The 17,987-nt window shown below is 39.5% G+C and overlaps 1 protein-coding gene across 2 annotated transcripts in view; it reads left to right on the top strand.

Annotated features, from left to right (window-relative positions):
* Window positions 1-13,591: 13,591 nt before the first annotated feature.
* Window positions 13,592-17,987, top strand: part of adcy2a (adenylate cyclase 2a) — a 43,652-nt gene continuing 39,256 nt past the window's right edge. The window contains exon 1 of one of the 2 annotated variants that reach the window (XM_077574840.1): window positions 13,592-14,168. In XM_077574840.1, coding sequence (XP_077430966.1) covers window positions 13,644-14,168 — 525 coding nt within the window. In that variant the 5' untranslated portion in view covers window positions 13,592-13,643. The remainder of the gene's footprint in view (window positions 14,169-17,987) is intronic. The other variant, XM_077574839.1, reaches the window with a different exon arrangement.

The raw sequence follows: 17,987 nt of genomic DNA, 5'->3' as shown, positions 1-17,987 counted from the left end.
GGGGTTAAATATGCCTTAATTGAACTACCATAATGCTTTTACTTTTGACTTTTTCTGGAAACAAGACACACAAACACAAAAATCACCAAGACAGCCAAACTTAGCCCTGAATAGCACTCAACTTCAACTCCTCGGGTTAGGTGACACTGCATAAAAGGATTCCAGCTCCCTCTGGTCTTGTACAAGGAACTCCAACTCTGGTCCCACCCTTGCCTTCATGTTACATTTCCACGAGGCCAGAGCGTTCAAGTTAGTGCCAGAGCACAATTTGTCTCTTCGACTCATATAGACAGCCAATTGGGCTTCCCTGATTAAGAAATTAAAGTGCTGGCTGGCACTTAAATGTGTCTTATTTCTTGTACTTGGCCCCACAAATAGACATACGGCCAGAGAAAACAAGACCAAACGGATTTAAAAAAAGAAGTCTAGCACTATGCAAAATCCCCCTTTATAGATCACCTGTCTGCTTTTTTAGATGGGGCTTGTACAAAGGCCTCCACAGAAGCAGGGGCGGAGCAATGTGGTGGTCAGGAGTGGCCAAGCCACCCCTTGTCGCTCTCTATCTATCCACCTGGCCACCCCCACATCTAGGGGAAAAATTTGATACCTGTAACTTTTCTGCCATTTTTTTTTACATGGAAGCAGTATTTTCTAGAGCCCTCGATACTCCCACAATTCATCAAGGGGAACTAGAGATTTAGAGAACACACTTTGAACGTAACAGAATGTAAACATTTGACTCTCACAATCAATCAATATGATAATAATTACTTTCATACCATTGCAAGCAAACAATGTGGCCCAAAAGTTACTGTTTATCATACTATCCATGGTCACGGTTTCAGAAAGTGAAATGCACACATACCAATCTTGCCCAATACACTCATAATAGAAGCAAGAACAAACTTAAGTAAAAATCAATATTTAGAATTGTGAAGATTTAAGAGAGTTTTGTGTCACTGTGCTTTAGATATTATTATTTAGATAATATTTGAATGAATCAGCCATCGATCAAAGTTAGCTGGCGAATCAGTGCATGAGTCGAGTCAAGTCGTCTTTATTTATATACAGTGGTGCCTCGGAGTGTTCAAAGTCCGAATTGTTCAACCAGAAAACATTTTTCCCATAGGAAATAATGTAAATGCAATTAATCCGTTCCAAAGCTCCAAAAACAGAAAATTCCTATTTTGATTTCTATTTATGTTTTTTTACATTTACAGTACAGTATTTAAACAATAAAAAAACCTTACCTTACCTGTTGTGGTGTGATGGCATCAGTGAATGAAAAATGCTATGTTAATGCTAGCTTTAGTTCAGTACTGAGTTTGCTTATTTTGCATTGGGCATATTGTTAGACTACTAAGCGGCCCTTGCGTGCGTTGTTTAACGTCAGGCACGTTGTTGAACAGCTAAGGGGGGGTCTTCGTATCAGTATTTGCAGAAGTAGTCTCGGGAGTTACAACTGCACGATAATCTCCTTCCTAATTCCACTGTGGTTCGTAGCACTGTATGTTTTTCTTTGCTGCCACTGGCACTGTTGTCTTTCTTTGGGCCTGTGGCCAAGAAAATTGCCCTGGAAAAATCAAAATGCACTCGCGAGTATGGAGCACCTCTTGGAGTATTCACGATCTGACTGGAAATGAGCAGTTCATCGTCTCAACTACTGCAATGTGAATATTCGGCATTGCTCGGCTTCGCTCGCCTTCACTCGGCTTCACTCGTTTACCCGTTTTCAAGGTATGTTCGGGTTAGCTTGCTTTGCTTGGGTGTTCGAACTCCGAAAATTTGTTCAAACTCCGAGGCATTTTTTACTCCGATTTTTTGGTTGAAGTCCGAACTGTACGAGTTCCAAGACGTTCAAACTCCGAGGTTCCACTGTACGAGCATACTCTCCCATGTGCTTAAGTCAGAAATGTGCATGGCACGCATATGTTCCCCCTCACTGAGTTCTGTCACCCTGGCCACCCGACTGAAATGTTTCTGGATACGCCCCTTTGAAAAATAAGCAGCAGTGTTCCCGTTTTCTTTCATATTCCTGCTGCATCTGTTTGCCTCACAGGACAGTGATATAGTATAAGCAAGGGATTTTTGATGTCATGTGGCGGGTTCATGTATTTAGCTGCTTCAGGTTTTATGAAGGTTACAGTTCGATGCTGGAATTGATTATTTCAATTTACTTTGCCTATTATGAAAATAAATTAGAAACCAGAAGAATTTTACCAGTGGATTGTTTTCAGGTACCACAATCTTAACTAACCTCAACTCAATTTTATTTATAAAGCACTGTGGAGGCTTGTTTCAGGGTCATTGGACTGTCATTGCTGTGAGAATTTTTGAACCGCACAGACATGCAGAAGGACGACAGTGGATTCGCACGCAATATGTGAAGTGGTTTTGATGGAAAATACTGTTGGTAGCAGACAGTGGCTGATTGCCTACTACTAGTCAGTGTACGTTAATGGAGGGGGGAAAGGAAAGTTGATTATATTTTACTGAATTATTATATAAATATTTATAGACAATATTGCATTACGGAAGATCTATTTTCCATATGAAGCATTGAATTTGAATGACAGTTTAAATGACTGCGAGGATCATGCATGATAAGCCTGATTTATGAATTATCCATCAAGGTTTTTGTTCCCTCTGATCTTGGTATGAAAGTGAATCATCCATTGAAGTCGTATTCAAAGAGAGAATAAAAATAATGGCAACATATATATATATATATATATATATATATATATATATACAGTGGTACCTCGGAGTTTGAACACAATTTGTTCCTGTGTGTTCGCAGTCCAAATTGTTCAACCTCCAAAACATTTTTTCCCAAAGGGAACAATGTAAATGCAATTAATCCATTCCCAAGCTCCAAAAACAGAATATTCCTATTTTAAATTGTATTTATGTAAAAAACATGTACAATATGTACAGTATTTTAAACAATAAAAAATACCTTACCTTTTTTTGTTGTGGTGGCATCAGTGGATGAAAAATGCTGTGTTAATGCATGCTTTAGTACAGTACTGAGTTAGTGTATTTTACATTGGGCATATTGTTAGAATACTAAGGGGTCCTTGTGCGCTGTTAAGCGTCAGGCACAGCTAAGAGGGCTCCTTGTGCCTTAACGCTTGGCCTAAATACTTCTGCAACAAACCGGGAGTACAAATCGACTCTTGCGGCTGAAGGCAGCCATCTTGTGTGTGTTGCCTCTGTTTCTATCATTTTTCACCACGAAAAAAATGTGAAATGTAAGAAAATCTCATTTTGAATACGTTATTTGAGCTGGTTGTGTCACTTAATGAATTTGACTGATGGACCAGTGAATTTATCGACGAAGCTCTGTTAAAATACCAATGACGGATTGACGAGTGACTGCCGTTGACGAATGACGGACCATCAAAATTCATTGACGTGCACCAGTTAGTGTAAGTTGAATTATTAAACAATAAAGGTTACACAAATGACATGCTTGCACTCCTTGCAGCTATACAATTTCTGATGATTATATGGCGTGAAAAGATGTTTTGTTGAGATGAATGTTATGCCAGATAAGATCCTTGCATTGTGCAAACTTTAACCTTTCCAATCCTTTGGTAAAGGTCAAGCTTTGTCTCACCAGTTCCTAAAACTTTGTCCCAGAATTTACGAGACTTGTCTCTGCTCTTTTTCAGCAAATGTCTGTCTTGCCTTCATGCTCTTCTTGCTCAAGAGTGCTTTAAATGCGCTATAGTGTAACATCTGTAGGCTACCTTTGTTCACGCTCATGACCTCCACTGTGCCCTTATATGGAGGTTGTGGCTGAAGTCACAAACGACTGTTTGGTCTTACGGCTCTCAAAAGGTTTTTAGTCATCGACTGCAGCTATTTTCTTTGGCGTACCCATTTGACATCTGTGGTTTGTTTCATTCATTTCATTCCAAATTGTTCTACTGAGTTTAGTGTTTGTGTAATGGCTCTAATTTGATCTTTGCTAAGGTTCACTATTTGCTCTCTGGTTTCATGTTTGACTAGAAGAATATGAGTCTTTCATAAGAGGTGAACATAGTTGTTGCTGTATTTTTGTTTATGGAAGGAAAGTTAAGATAATTGTGATGGACATAAAACGCATTTTGTCAAAAATCTATTTGGTACAAGCAAATAAATACACAGTGGCGCATAAGCCTATAATGTTTAGGGTTTGTGTATAATGAAAATGCAACGTAGCTCTTTCTTTTCAGCATTCAATTTCCATAAAGTGCTGGACTTGCATTATATCTTGTGGGACTGTGAGCCCATATTTTGTATACAACCACCGTGAACACGCCTAAAGCATGTTAATTTACTCCAAAGCAGTGATTGTGATGATCAACGCTTTTAACAAATTAAAGCAGTTCATCAATCAATACAAGTGCCATTGCAAAGGTGTGTAGATTCATATACACCTGTGCTTAAAACGGCCAATTGAGAGAAGCTGTGTTTGTTTTCTTGACCTTTACTTAACCCCGGACAGGTCAATATCTTCCAGCCGCTTCATCAGCAGTTGTCTTCATGTGTGAATGAAGGCGAGCTCTTTGCCTTCCTTGAAGTCTATTTGTGTCACTGTTCCTGTCGCCTGAGAATTGGAGGGGAAATAACCCCATTTGAATTAAAAAATTAATTCAACTCAGCAGTCAACAATCATAGTGTGAGACTTTTCTATTAATAACCGCTGGTAGTGGTAATTTAATATTTGATTTTAGCTAGATTGCTTCATTGTCGCTCATTTGTATTTCATAAAACAAGAGTCTTTGTCCTGTCATTGATGAACTCAAGTGGAACGATACAATAAACGCATGACAGAGTAACACCTTTAGAGCTTTAGAAACTTTACCTCGGCTTAGGCTGGACAAATACAGTAATTCCCTGTTTGAAGTTCAGAGAGAGCGCATAGGTGACAGCTAATCTGAGTGAATCAATGTGCTTCGTGCAGCTCTTGAATTAAAGTTTTATTGAGTAGTAAACTAGGAGAGCATGCTTCAGTGCACAAACATAGTTAGAGAAATCAATATCGTTGTCCACGAAACAAGAATCAAGTTTAGTTCTTTACTAGACTGTCAGATTGGTCAGATTCCAGTCCCACTCCACACTCTGATTGCGCCTCGTGGTGTTCCATGTTGTGATGTTTGAATACCACCAATTTAAGTTAAATTTATGCTGATACTAAATGGCGATACAGATCTTATGCACAGGAAATTGTGTAGAGTAAATTTTACTCTGAACAGAGTCAATTTGGTCCCACTCTAAACTGAAGGATATTTTACTCTCTTCCAAGTGTAAATTTTACTCTAAGTATTTTTATTGTGTACAAGAGAATTTACAGAGTATACTGTGTACGTTGTGCAAATGTGCCTGATAAATCAATACTGTGGTATCGTATGTTAATGCACCAAATAGGGGACAGAAAGTAAGATACAAGACAAAAACAGGTTAGAGAGAAGGGGATTCTTAAAAAAAAAAAAAGAAGAAGTTATGTTGTCTAGGTGAGATGCAATTGAGAGCCATGGGAAAATGTGCGAATGAAATAAAAGGCAAAGGCGGAAGTGACAGATGATGGAAAAAGGGGAGAAAAAGGGCCACGACAAGGAGCTGAGAAGGGATGATGAGGACACCAGCATGTGCTTTAATGGGGAAAAAATATCACATACAGTATAGTGCTTGCATTGCCACTCACATCTCCAGCAACAACTTACAAAATCAATCTCGAGATCATGTCTTTTAAAAACAGTTTGAAAACTCACTTTACAGTCCTATTTTGTTGTATGTCACTAAATTTGGAAATGTAATATCAGAATAATTAATCGCATACATTTAACTCTTTGACTGCCAAAAACGTTAAATAACGTTTAGTAAAATCCTACAGAGGAGCGCCAAAAGACGTTAACTCTTTGACTGCCAAACGTTTTCAGAAACGGGATGTCGCCAGTGCCAGCCGATTTAAGCATTTTGACTGATCTTTCAAGGTCCACAAAAAATGTTGTGTTTGGACTATGGAAACACACATACTACCAAATGAAAGATTGAACTCTCATCTTTCATCAGAAAAAAAAGTTTGTTTCTACCTTATTTCGTTCTTCAGTAATCAACAATAGAAAATGGTTAGTTTCACCGAAATGCTCTGTTTTGAAACAAAAAGCGGAGAAAAAGAGCTTTTTGTGAAACAATGTTATTTCATGCACTCTAGTGAATTGTACACTTCTTTTTGTCCATGAATGATGCCACAAACACCTAAATAGTGCTTTACTTCTGTAAAACGCTTTCACCAACAATGAAAAAGTGTTTTTTGGTTGCAAAATACGTTTATTTCCATTCAACAGTGTAACAATTTGACAAAACAATTTCGCAAACTATTTACAAATGTGTGCAACTGTGGTACTATTTACAATTATGTGGATGTTTCAAATACAGTTTTTCTTTTTGTAACGCTCCCATGCGTGCAAGGAGACGCAGCAGGATTTGCACAACAGATTAGTTTCACTTGCGATGGCTCCTTTCGCGTGCAGACTTACACTTTCTTGACTGCCTTTTTTTCCGGGGAATAGCAAGTAGCAGACTGTACCCACTCCTCCGATGAATATGCATTGGACTCGGGGCACTCTTTGTCGTCCGATTGAACGTCCGCCTGAGCGTGCTCGGTTGTGCTCCGCGTTTTCCGGTGTTAGCATCGCTAGCCGGTGAACCTTTATGACGTCGTCATAGCTGCCGCGTCAACGCTTGCAACTTCAGCGTCAACCTCGGAGTCACCATCATCATCATCGATGATGATCATCGTCGTCATCAATGTGCTCTTTAGCGTTGGTCGATGCCTTTCGTCTTTGAAAAAAATTCCCAAGTGTGAGCTGCTTGCGGTCGCCATTGTTCGCTTCTTCAGCCATCTAGCTCCGCCTCACGTCTTCTACTGCCGCATCAATGCTTCCAACCTCGGAGTCACCATCATCATCATCGATGATGATCATCGTCGTCATCAATGTGCTCTTTAGTGTTGGTCGATGCTTTTCGTCTTTGAAAAAAACTGCTCGACCGTGAGCTGCTTAACCGGTCGCCATGTTTTCTTCCCTTCTCCAGCCATTGTCCCCTCTAGCTCCGCCTCACGTCTTCTACTGACGCCTACCCAATCTTGTCAAAAGAGAGTCATTGCTGCCATCTAGGGGCCAAAAATAGTCATTAGGCTCACTAGACCTGCTTGAAACTTTCACCACAGCTGGGCAAGGCTTTACTCCACCCGTTTCCAAAAAAAAAAAAAAAGTGGGTGGACGTCTTTTAACGTCTTTGGCGCTCCTCCGTAGGTTTTTGCAGAACGTCATTTAACGTCTTTGGCAGTAAAAGAGTTAAAAGACGTTCACCAAGTTTTTTTTTTTGGGGGGGTGAAACGGGTGGAGAAAAGCCTTGGCCAGCTGTGCTGAAAGTATCAAGCAGATCTAGTTAGTATAATGACTATTTTTGGCCCCTAGATGGCAGCGATGACTCTCTTTGGACAAGATTGGGTAGGCGTCAGTAGTAGAAGACGTGAGGCGGAGCTAGAGTGTTGAGGGGACAATGGCTGAGAAAGCGAAAATGGCGACCGGTGGCAAGCAGCTCACGCTTGATCGTTTTTTTCAAAGAAGAGAGGCATCAACCAGTGCTAAAGAGCACATTGATGACGACAATAATGATGATGGTGACTCTGAGGTTGACGCCGAAGTTGGAAGCGTTGACGCGGCGGCTATGATCACGTCATAAAGCCTCACCGGCTAGCGATGCTAACGCCGGAAAACGCGGAGCACAACCAAGCACTTCTGCTCAGGCGGACGTTCAATCGGACGACGAGTCCAATGCATATTCATCGGAGGATGAATTTAATTCAACTTGAAGGTGACATAAAATTTTCAAAGTATAGTCCTTTTCACCACCACAGGTATAGTTCCATACACGTCTAGTTTGCGGCACATAGAAAGAATTGGCAAGGCTGAAATAAACAGCACATATTTCTCAACCACGATGCCTCCCTCACACAAAAGTAGGCCTACTGTGCATTCAACAAAAGTTATAGCTAATAAAGGACAAAATACAGGAGGAGACCCGATTCCTAGCACTACAGTACTCAGTAAAGGCACTCAGCAAATAACTGCACATTATGGAACACAAAAGAAAGGTCAACTGTTATTTGCAGGTTGAACATAGAGAGGCATTGTGGGAGACTTCATCTTCACATTGCCGTTTGAGGGAGTGACATCATGTAGGTGTCGCGTCACGGATTCAGTGCGTTTACGACTCATGTGTCCATACCATACTACGGTAAATCAACAGCAATGGAGGAAGGAAGATATTTTTTGTTTTCACTATTTGGACATTTTGGCTATGTTGACACTGCGGCTCAATTCCAATTTCCCCCCATAAGTAGATATAAATCGGATATAAATGCAATGCGTCTGCACTGTGAACGCTCATCCGTACGCATCCGACCTATACGTCATCAAAAGTCCGATATGCACTCTGTGCGGGCGGGGGAGAGTGCTTGGGAGGGAGACTACTCACAATCGTCTGTAAATCTGCAAAGTCGTTTTGAGTAGCACTGCTAACTTTATATTTGTCTTTAATTTAGTCACACTTAAAACATGAAGCATAAAGTTGATATTTGTGGCGATAGTAGAAATTCAGCCCGGCAGACGGTTCATCACGCACGAAAATGATGCAATGTCATCTTCTGTAGAAGCCTCAATGAAATAAGAAAATCCCATTCCCCAAAATATTTCTACCTCTTCCACCCTCGCTACTCTGGCGATATGAGACGGAAAAATGAGCCCTTTACACGCGGGACCATGTTTACCTTCTTAAACACTGCCGCGTGACTTTTTTTTTTTTGTGCACGTCACTCGACGTGTGCTATTTGCGTATGCATGTCGCATCACGGGCGCGTTGCGTTCACATTAGAAGTTGCATTTGTTTTTGTAATGTGAACGAGTACATAAAAAGATCGGATTTAACAAAAAATCTGAAGTGGGTATCACGCCCTGCAGTGTGAACGTTATGGAAGCCCATTCCCAGCAGTAAATTAAAAAAAATAATAAAAAAAATAAAAGAGGATAGAGCATTTAAGTTAATTTGTTAAAATGTATATTGTACATTTATTTTTCCAGAATTATTATTAACACATTCCTAAAAAAATTTTTTTTTGTAGAAGTAGCTAAGTTAACTCTTTGACTGCCAGACGTTTTCAAAAACGGGTTGTCGCCAGTGCCAGCCGATTTAAGCATTTTGAGTGATCTTTCAAGGTCCACAGAAAATGTTGTGTTTGGACTATGGAAACACACATCCGACCAAATGAAAGATTGGACTCTCATCTTTCATCAGAAAAAAAAAGTTTGTTTCTACCTTATTCCGTTCTTCAGTAATCAACAATAGAAAATGGTTACTTTCACCGAAATTCTCTGTTTTGAAACAAAAAACGGAGAAAAAGAGCTTTTTGTGAAACGATGTTATTTCATGCACTCTAGTGAATTGTACACTTCTTTTTGTCCATGAATGATGCCACAAACACCCAAATAATGCTTTACTTCTGTAAAACGCTTTCACCAACAATGAAAAAGTGTTTTTTGATTGCAAAATACGTTTATTTCCATTCAACAGTGTAACAATTTGACAAAACAATTTCGCAAACTATTTACAAATGTGTGCAACTGTGGTACTACTTACAATTATGTGGATGTTTCAAATACAGTTTTTCCTTTTGTAACGCTCCCCTGCGTGCAAGGAGACGCCGCTGGACTCGCACAACAGTTTACTTTCACTTTCACATTGGTCCGTTTTGCGTGCAAACGTTACACTTTCTTGACGGCCTTTTTTTCCGGGGAATAAAAAGCAAGTAGCAGACTGTACACACTCCTCCGATGAATATGCATTGGACTCGGGGCACTCTCCGTCGTCCGATCGAACGTCCGCCTGTGCGTGCTCGGTTGCGCTCCGCGTTACGACACCGTAATAGCCGCCGCGTCAGCGGTTCCAATTTCGCCGTCAAGCTCGGATTCACCTTCATCATCATCGAGTATGATCACCGTCGTCATCAATGCACTATTTTAGCGTTGGTCGATGCCTTTCGTCTTGTAAGTGTAGAGCTGCTTGCAAACGCTCGCCATTGCCCGTTCCCTCCTCCATCTAGCTCCATCTAACGTCTTCTACTGCCGCGTCAATGCTTTCCAACCACGGAGTCACCCTCATCTTCATCATCTATGATGATCATCGTCAACAATGTGCTTTTTCAGCGATGCTTTTGGTCTTTGAAAAAAACGTCTCGGGTGTGAGCTCCTCGCGACCGGCCGCCATTTTTCCTTTGTCTTCCATTCTCATCTCCTGCTCGACGCTCTAGCTTCGCCTCTACTGACGCCCACCCGATCTTGTCAAAAGAGTCATCGCTGCCCTCTAGGGGCCAAAAATAGTCCTTAGGCACAACAGACAGACTTGAAACTTTGACCAGACATGCGGGAGGGTTTCCTCTACCCGTTTCAAAAAAAAAAAAAAAATCATTGGATGACGTCTTTTGACGTCATTGGCAGTGAAGCGTAGGTTTTTACTTGACGTCTTTAAACGTCAGTGGCAGTGAAAGAGTTAATGTGTCGAATCTGCTGCTCTCCATCATTCACTTGCATTTACCTAAAGTATGCTAGCATCTGATTGGTTCGTGTTAGTCAGCTGATAAAGGATCAGGAAGTGTTGTCGCTCTAGCTGCGGTGAATGACGAGTAAAGTTAAAATTTAAGAATGAATCTGTTTCCATCCTGCCTTTTCATTTCACAAACAGTGTTCCATTAATCACCAACAAATCCTCACGTTAGGCTATACTGTAGCTACGCTATATTGTGTATTTGTCGTAAGTTTCTGAGTTTTTTCTCTCGCAAATCTGCCACTTTATAAAGTCGCAAATTGAATATTGTCCTCCCGCCCTCTAGAAAAATATATTTATACGTGACCTAATACGCCGTCGTAGAAATGTACTTCTGACAGTGTGTGTGTGTGTGTGTGTGTGTGTGTGTGGGAGGGGGGTCTAAGATTGTGTGACTTCATGTCCAAAAGTAATTATTATATTTATAAACCATGTACATTATAAATGTAGAATTTTGCCATTTTAACATTAATAGTGATACATACATTACAAATATATGTCAAGTGAGGTTTTATTTATATTTGTTTATAAAACTATTTTTTTGTTTCATTTTATTATTATGTATTTAATATATTATATTTTAAATGCCTCTATTTCAAATGCACTTTCAATCTGAATGATGTTTTACCATTGTAAGATTATCCCAGTGATATATATATGACTACAAACTGAACCCATGCGGTGATTTGTTATAGCATGCATTTACTTTGTATTTCATAATAGTATTTATTGATTTGGACAACAGCAACAGTGATTAATGTGACTTAAGGGGCTGCATTTTCTCTATATAACAAGATAGTGCCTGCCTGCAGCACTGAAGGAATGACACTGTGCTGTCCTCTTTTGTATGTGACTCCGCCTCATCACAAAGGCCTCTTCAGTGGTGTGGTTGAACCCGAGGTGTTTAGCAAGGTTTGTCGTGTTGCTGACATGCCACAAATCCTTACTGTTTTTCCACAAACATCATTCACAGCTATTCTCCGTGTGCTTCAGCTTCCTCCCACATTCTACAAGCATGCTTATTAGGTTAATTGAAGATGTGTCTGTAGGTGTGACTGTGAGTCCATTTGTGCCCTGTAATTGGCTGGTGACCAATCCCTCCTCTCTGTCTCTGTCTAAAGTCAGCTTTGCTCACCTGTGAATCTATTGACGACAAGGAGTGTAGAAGATGTGTGGATTGATAATGTAACAGAAGAAATGAGTTTACTATGATTATCACATATTTTTGTCTTTCCAAACCTTGATTAAAACGTGCTAAAATATGCACACTTTAAAAAAAAAAAATTTTATTCATTGAGTTACTCTGATGCTATGATTTAATCTCAAATGTCAAACAGGCTTGATTTGTCAGTGAATTAAATGAATTTGCAAGTCACTCTTTAGTCAATGTATGCAGTATTCGTCCACTGCTTGTACTTGTGTCTCTGAACTTGAATCTTCTATTTGAGAGCGCTCGTTTATGACACTGAAATTACATCAATACTTTTGGATCAGTTTCTCACACTGGTGAGAGATTTAATCTTCCGTCTGCTTCGAGTTCAGTTGGAACATCGCTCTTCATAAATTTGGCATCTGGTTTGAGATCAGGTGGATTATTAAAAACAAAAAGGCACTGTAAATTTTAAATGGATGTTCACTATTTTGCAGAGAAGGTTTTTTTTAATTAACAAGGTGTATTCATTCATTCATTTTCTATATGAATTTATATGAATAACACAACTTCTGCCTTCTCAAATTGGGACATGTTGGAACATGTTGTATTTATTTATTTATTTGTTTGTTTGTTGCCTTACTAGAATAAAGTGTAATCGCACATCCACTACAGTAGGTGGAAGTGGCGCTCTCAGTATCAGAGAGTGTGCAAGGTGTGTTAGTACATTCTGCAGAGGTGTACTCACAATAATTTCATAGCCAAATGATACTAACAGCGGAGAGTTGGGGGTGTCGGGGACACAAAATATATATTTTTTCTGGCGGCTTGGTACAAGTAAAAAATAATTGAGATGCATGGGCCCAGTCGAAACATTCGTAATTTGGATCACAATGTTGACATAAAAAAATACATAAATATATCTGAAGCTTGTCATTTTTGGTACAATGTTATGTATTTTTTCAATTATCCAGTGCACAAACAAAAAAAATATAGAAAGGAATACCGCAGGTTTCTTGCAAAGCTGGGATTGTTGGACAATTAAATAAATAAATAAATAAATAAATAGGAAAAAAATGGCTATAAGTGCACCTTTAGCAAAATGGAATATGGTCTTTTTCTGTTGCATTATGTCGCTGCTATGTGAAAAACACTTATGTCCATTTTTTTCATTTTTATATTTTGGGATGAAACTGAATGCAGACATCAAAACACTTATGTCCATTTTTGTCATTTGTTCCCCCATTTTTATGATTTGGGACGAAACTGAATGCAGACATCCCAAAAATGTAAAAATGTAAAAAAATAAAATAAAATGGACACAAGTGTTTTTTACATAGCAGCAAAGATATTCTCTAAGAGCATATACCTCCTTGAACATTGAAAAATCCTTACCAAATTGTACAACTTCATAAATACTCCCTTTCATTAATCTGACTTTTACCATTAGATTTGTGCAATAATATCATTCCATCCATTTCCTTAACCGCTTATTCCTCTATTCATTCGTGAAAAAGGGAAACGTGTACAAGATCTTATTCTTGCAGCTTTATTAGAATTGGGCCAGGCCTTACCCCTTTGAAAAGTTTAATCCAAATCTGATAACTGAGATGATCAGTTAACAATTTTAACTGAGGTAGTCATCATGATGTTTTCCTTAGCTTTCCTTTCTGCTGCTGTACCTTATTCAACTTCCTCCCTCCCCCATTAGTTTCTCTCCCCCTCCCCTTAGCCTTCATTTCCCTCCCACTTTCTCCCTCTGACTCTAAAGAGCACTCAGTCTCAGCTCTCCCTTCACTTCCCGCTCCAACATGTTGGCAGGAGGAGGCAGAGGAGGATGCTGCGCTCAAACCTTGGCGCGTTCTTGCCACCTCTTCGGCCAGCGCACGGTACCTCTGACTCAGAGCCACCTTTCACTTGTATCAGCCTGAAGGAATTAAGAAGGGAGGGGGGTGGCCAGGTCCCCCAGGTTCCACAGGACATCAGGAGCACCCACAACAGGATCCCCAAGAGGAGCAGCAGCAGCAGGAGGAAAGTAGAACACGGCAACTGTCCCTCATCTGTAGTGGAAACTATTACCTCGGACGTCAACGTCTCCTCCGGTTTCTCGGACACTTCCCCCTTTTCGGCTCCAAGATCCATGTGGCAGGAGGCAATAAGGAGGAAGCGGTACCTCCTGGACCAGGCTGGGGAGTCTGGTGAGGAGGATAAGGGAGGTCAGGGGAGGAGGAGCAGATCCCAAGACTGGTTGTATGAGTCGTACTACTGTATGAGCCAGCAGCATCCACTGATTGTGTTCTTGCTGCTCATAGTGATGGGAGCATGCCTGGCTCTGCTGACTGTGTTCTTTGCATCAGGACTGGTAAGTTCTACAGTTACGCATATATTATGCAAATGTGATCAAACTAGTGCTGTCAAAGTTAAAGTATTAATTGATTAATTAATCATAAAACGACAAACATGGCATTAATCATGAATTAACGCAGATGAATCGCCCTATTAATTTTGACCATAGATGATCCTTTAGTGTGACAGCGGATGGCTACGTTTAAGGTAGAACAGGTTGTTTGAGCAATAAACATAATTACATGCATTAAAGTAAAGCATTTAATATATGTTTGCGTATGACATTTAGAATATTTGTTCATGTCAAAATATTGGGGTCATTTTTTCCTCATTTTAAATTATGCAAGTAATTAATTGATTAGAAAAAGAGGAGGAAGAGCGTGTGCAGTGGCGTCCTCATAACATTAAATGTCAAAAGAATTCACACATAGCCGGTGCTCTTCAAATTTGGCGGGAAAAAAATATTGATAAAAAAGCCTTTTTTATTAAGTAATTAATCGCGATTAATCAAAATGCTAATATGTGATTAATCCGATTAAAAATGTAATCGTTTGACAGCTCTAGATAAAACATATGCAAAGTCATCACTTTCAATTCGGCTTAACAACAGTATAAATATGTTGTATATTTTGGGCATTCCTACAAAGTTTCAACGATGTTGACAGGAGAATCTTCACATGCAAAGGTTAGCAAAAAGAACACACAAGTCACAAAAACACAAAATCAGCTCCCAGCTGCTCGCAGCCTGCACGCACATGCCAAAAAGCTTATACAAACGCACATCCCCTGCATGTAGTCTACATGGCAGCACTAATGTGAAGAAAGGGTTAGATCAAAGTGAGGGGGGAATAAGGGGTTTGGTTATTGTTTGAGCTCACAGTTGACTGAACTTCAGAAAGAAGAAGTGATTTCGAGCCCTCAGTATTTTGACGCGGTTATATCTGCTCGGAAAGGCTGACAAATTCAATGCAGCAAGGGAGCAAAGACCCTCTGGGAAATAAAAAGGGACACTGTACAAAGTCTAAAGCGTTAAAGTATTTTGTCTGTTTTCACTGAATATGAAATTCAGGCTCGTTGATGTGAGAGATGTTTACAGACTTTTCATTTATGTTGTCGTTGTAGGATTGTTGCTACAACATGAACCAACACAAAAAACAACCACTAAAGGGGAAGTTAAAAAAAAAAAAAAAAACACGACATTTTAGGGCCACGTATAAATATATTTTTTTAGAGAGGGGTTAATATTGCGAGAAAACCCCCCGCAATATAATGTGGCAAATTTGCGAGAAAAAAACGTGTAAATTTGCAACTTTATAAAGTGGCAGATTTGCAAGAGAAAAAAACTCAGAAACTTACCAGAAATATATGTAGCGTACTCGGATATTTGTGCCAATATTTTTCGGTCGGGTTTTCAAATAAAGAGAATTAATTGCTTTAGCAGAGAACCATATCATGTTAAGGATTCACACTTTGAAGCGTTGGGTACTGCCAGCAACAAAGACGCCTTGCTTTGCGAAGGTCCACAACCTGAGGATAGAGCATTTAAGTTAATTTGTTAAAATGTATATTGTACATTTATTTTTCCAGAATTATTATTTACACATTCATATATATATATTTTTTTTTTTTATACAAGTAGCTAAGTTGATGTGTCGAATCTGCTGCTCTCTGTCATTCACTTGCATTTACCTAAAGTATGCTAGCTTCTGATTGGTTAGTGTTAGTCAGCTGATAGGGGATCAGGAAGTGTTGTCTCTCTAGCTGCCGCGTATGACGAGTAAAGAATGAATAAAACCCATCTCCATCCTGCTTTTTCATTTTATAAACAGTGTTCCATTAACCACCAACAAATCCTCACGTTAGACTGTAGCTACGCTACGTGTATTTGTCGTAAGTTTCTGAGTTTTTTTTCTCACAAATTCGCCACTTCAGAATATAACCCTCTCTGAAAAAAAATAAATAAATTATAGGTCACCCTAATACGTCTTCATACATATGTCACCAGTAGTCTAAATTTAGCAGTCTGAATAATATTTTGTTTGTGGAATATGAAATAATTTAAAAAATCCACCTCTTTTTAATCAATCTCAGGTGGTGGCCATTTTGCCACTTGCTGTGGATTAGAAATTACTTCATAGTTGCTCTGGCCTCAGGAAACAGCTTGCGAATGTCACATGGCTACATGACCAAACTCATAAAACAAGTCAGCCGTGATTGGCCAGCCTGAGTGCTAAGCAAGTGTGATGTCATTTAATAGTCGACAGCAAGTAGCAAAATAGCCGCCTCCTGAGATCCATCTATCCATTTAAAAAACAACAACTTTATTCTCACGAGGATCGCAGGCAGGCTGGAGCCTATCCCAGCGGTCTTCGGGCAGTACATGGGGTACACCCTGAACCGGTCGCTAGCCAATCGCAGGCAGGGCACACACAGACAAGCAATCATTCACACTCACGATCACGGACTTATATATGAATGGACTGTCAATATGCCTTGCGGCTGAAGCCAGAGGGTAGCCATCTTGCATTGGCACTTTTACTGACAACTACTGTAATTTTATTTTATTTTTTTGCTGAAAACACTGGTATCAGCGTGTGTTTTATGCTAGGATCCCTGTGTGGAGTAATGAGATCCTCGCAAAGAGAGAACTTCAGTTTGCATTGACCATTCAGGGTATATTATCTCAATATTGTGAATTGTGACTGACAGAGGTTAGGTTTACATTTCGCTGTGATTGGTTTTACTTTCACTTGATTGTTGATGGCTCTGACAACATGATACAGACCAATCTTTGAGTAGCACCCGGAGATATACTTTATGAGAAAATTAAAAGTCTTTTTTGTAGCAATGAAATATACATGTAGTGCTTCTTCCAGACTTATGGTACAACTATATGTCATACACAGTGGAATTTCTGCCATAGAGACAGAAAATAATGTAAATAAATAGTGAATGGCAACGTAAGATGGTCGCCAGTGGCCTCACTTCTCCCAAAGGCGAATAGTTGGCATTGACAGTTAATTCATATTTAAGTCTGTGCCTAAGATGGATAAAAACTGGTGTATTTTGATGCTTATTAGACGAATGGGGGCTCATATAACATTGTAAAGAAAATGTTTGACTTGACTACCCCTTTAAAATATAAAACAACTTTAGGTAGATTTGTTTCTTGGATTTTTGCTCATTTTGTCTTTCACTTAAGTGACGTCAAATCGCTTTAAAATGACATTTAGCAAATGACCAATGGGCAACATATTGTTTATATGCACCACAGTGCTTTTAAAAGGAAGCCTAATCTCATCATTTAACATATTTTACCAATTGAGAGCCTCTCCTAGTCTATCCCTGATGGATCTGCACTGATGGAGGGATTATTCTAATACGGTAAAATGGCCTCATAGCACTGCCACTGAGAATTGCAGATTTGCATAATATCTAAACATACCAAACATCATCCAAGCGCTAAATCAAGTATGGGGAAATGATTTGCATGGTTTGCCAAATGCAGATGTTGACATCAGCAATTTCCATTCCTGATGGTCTGCAAATAACACCAACCTCATCAATTACTGTATGTGTGATTAGTCAGCAAAGTGCCTACTGATAAGAGGCAAAATCGATCAAACACAAACAATATAGGGAATGATGGGTGAATGCTTTTCAACAACATTTCTTCAGATGTTTGTAAATGGTCATTAATAGGCTTGTGGTTTTGCCCATGTGGGGAAGTGTCTGACTCAGCACTTCAGCCACAATTGGTATGTGGACTAATGTGTCTGACGCTGCTAGCATTGCATATGAATCTACTGTTAAAATGCTGTTGCTTTTGTAAATT

This window comes from Vanacampus margaritifer, chromosome 9 (assembly GCF_051991255.1).
Source record: "Vanacampus margaritifer isolate UIUO_Vmar chromosome 9, RoL_Vmar_1.0, whole genome shotgun sequence".
Lineage (NCBI taxonomy): Eukaryota > Metazoa > Chordata > Actinopteri > Syngnathiformes > Syngnathidae > Vanacampus > Vanacampus margaritifer.
Note: the sequence above shows the minus strand (reverse complement) of the source record. Positions and strands in the feature narration are given on the sequence as shown.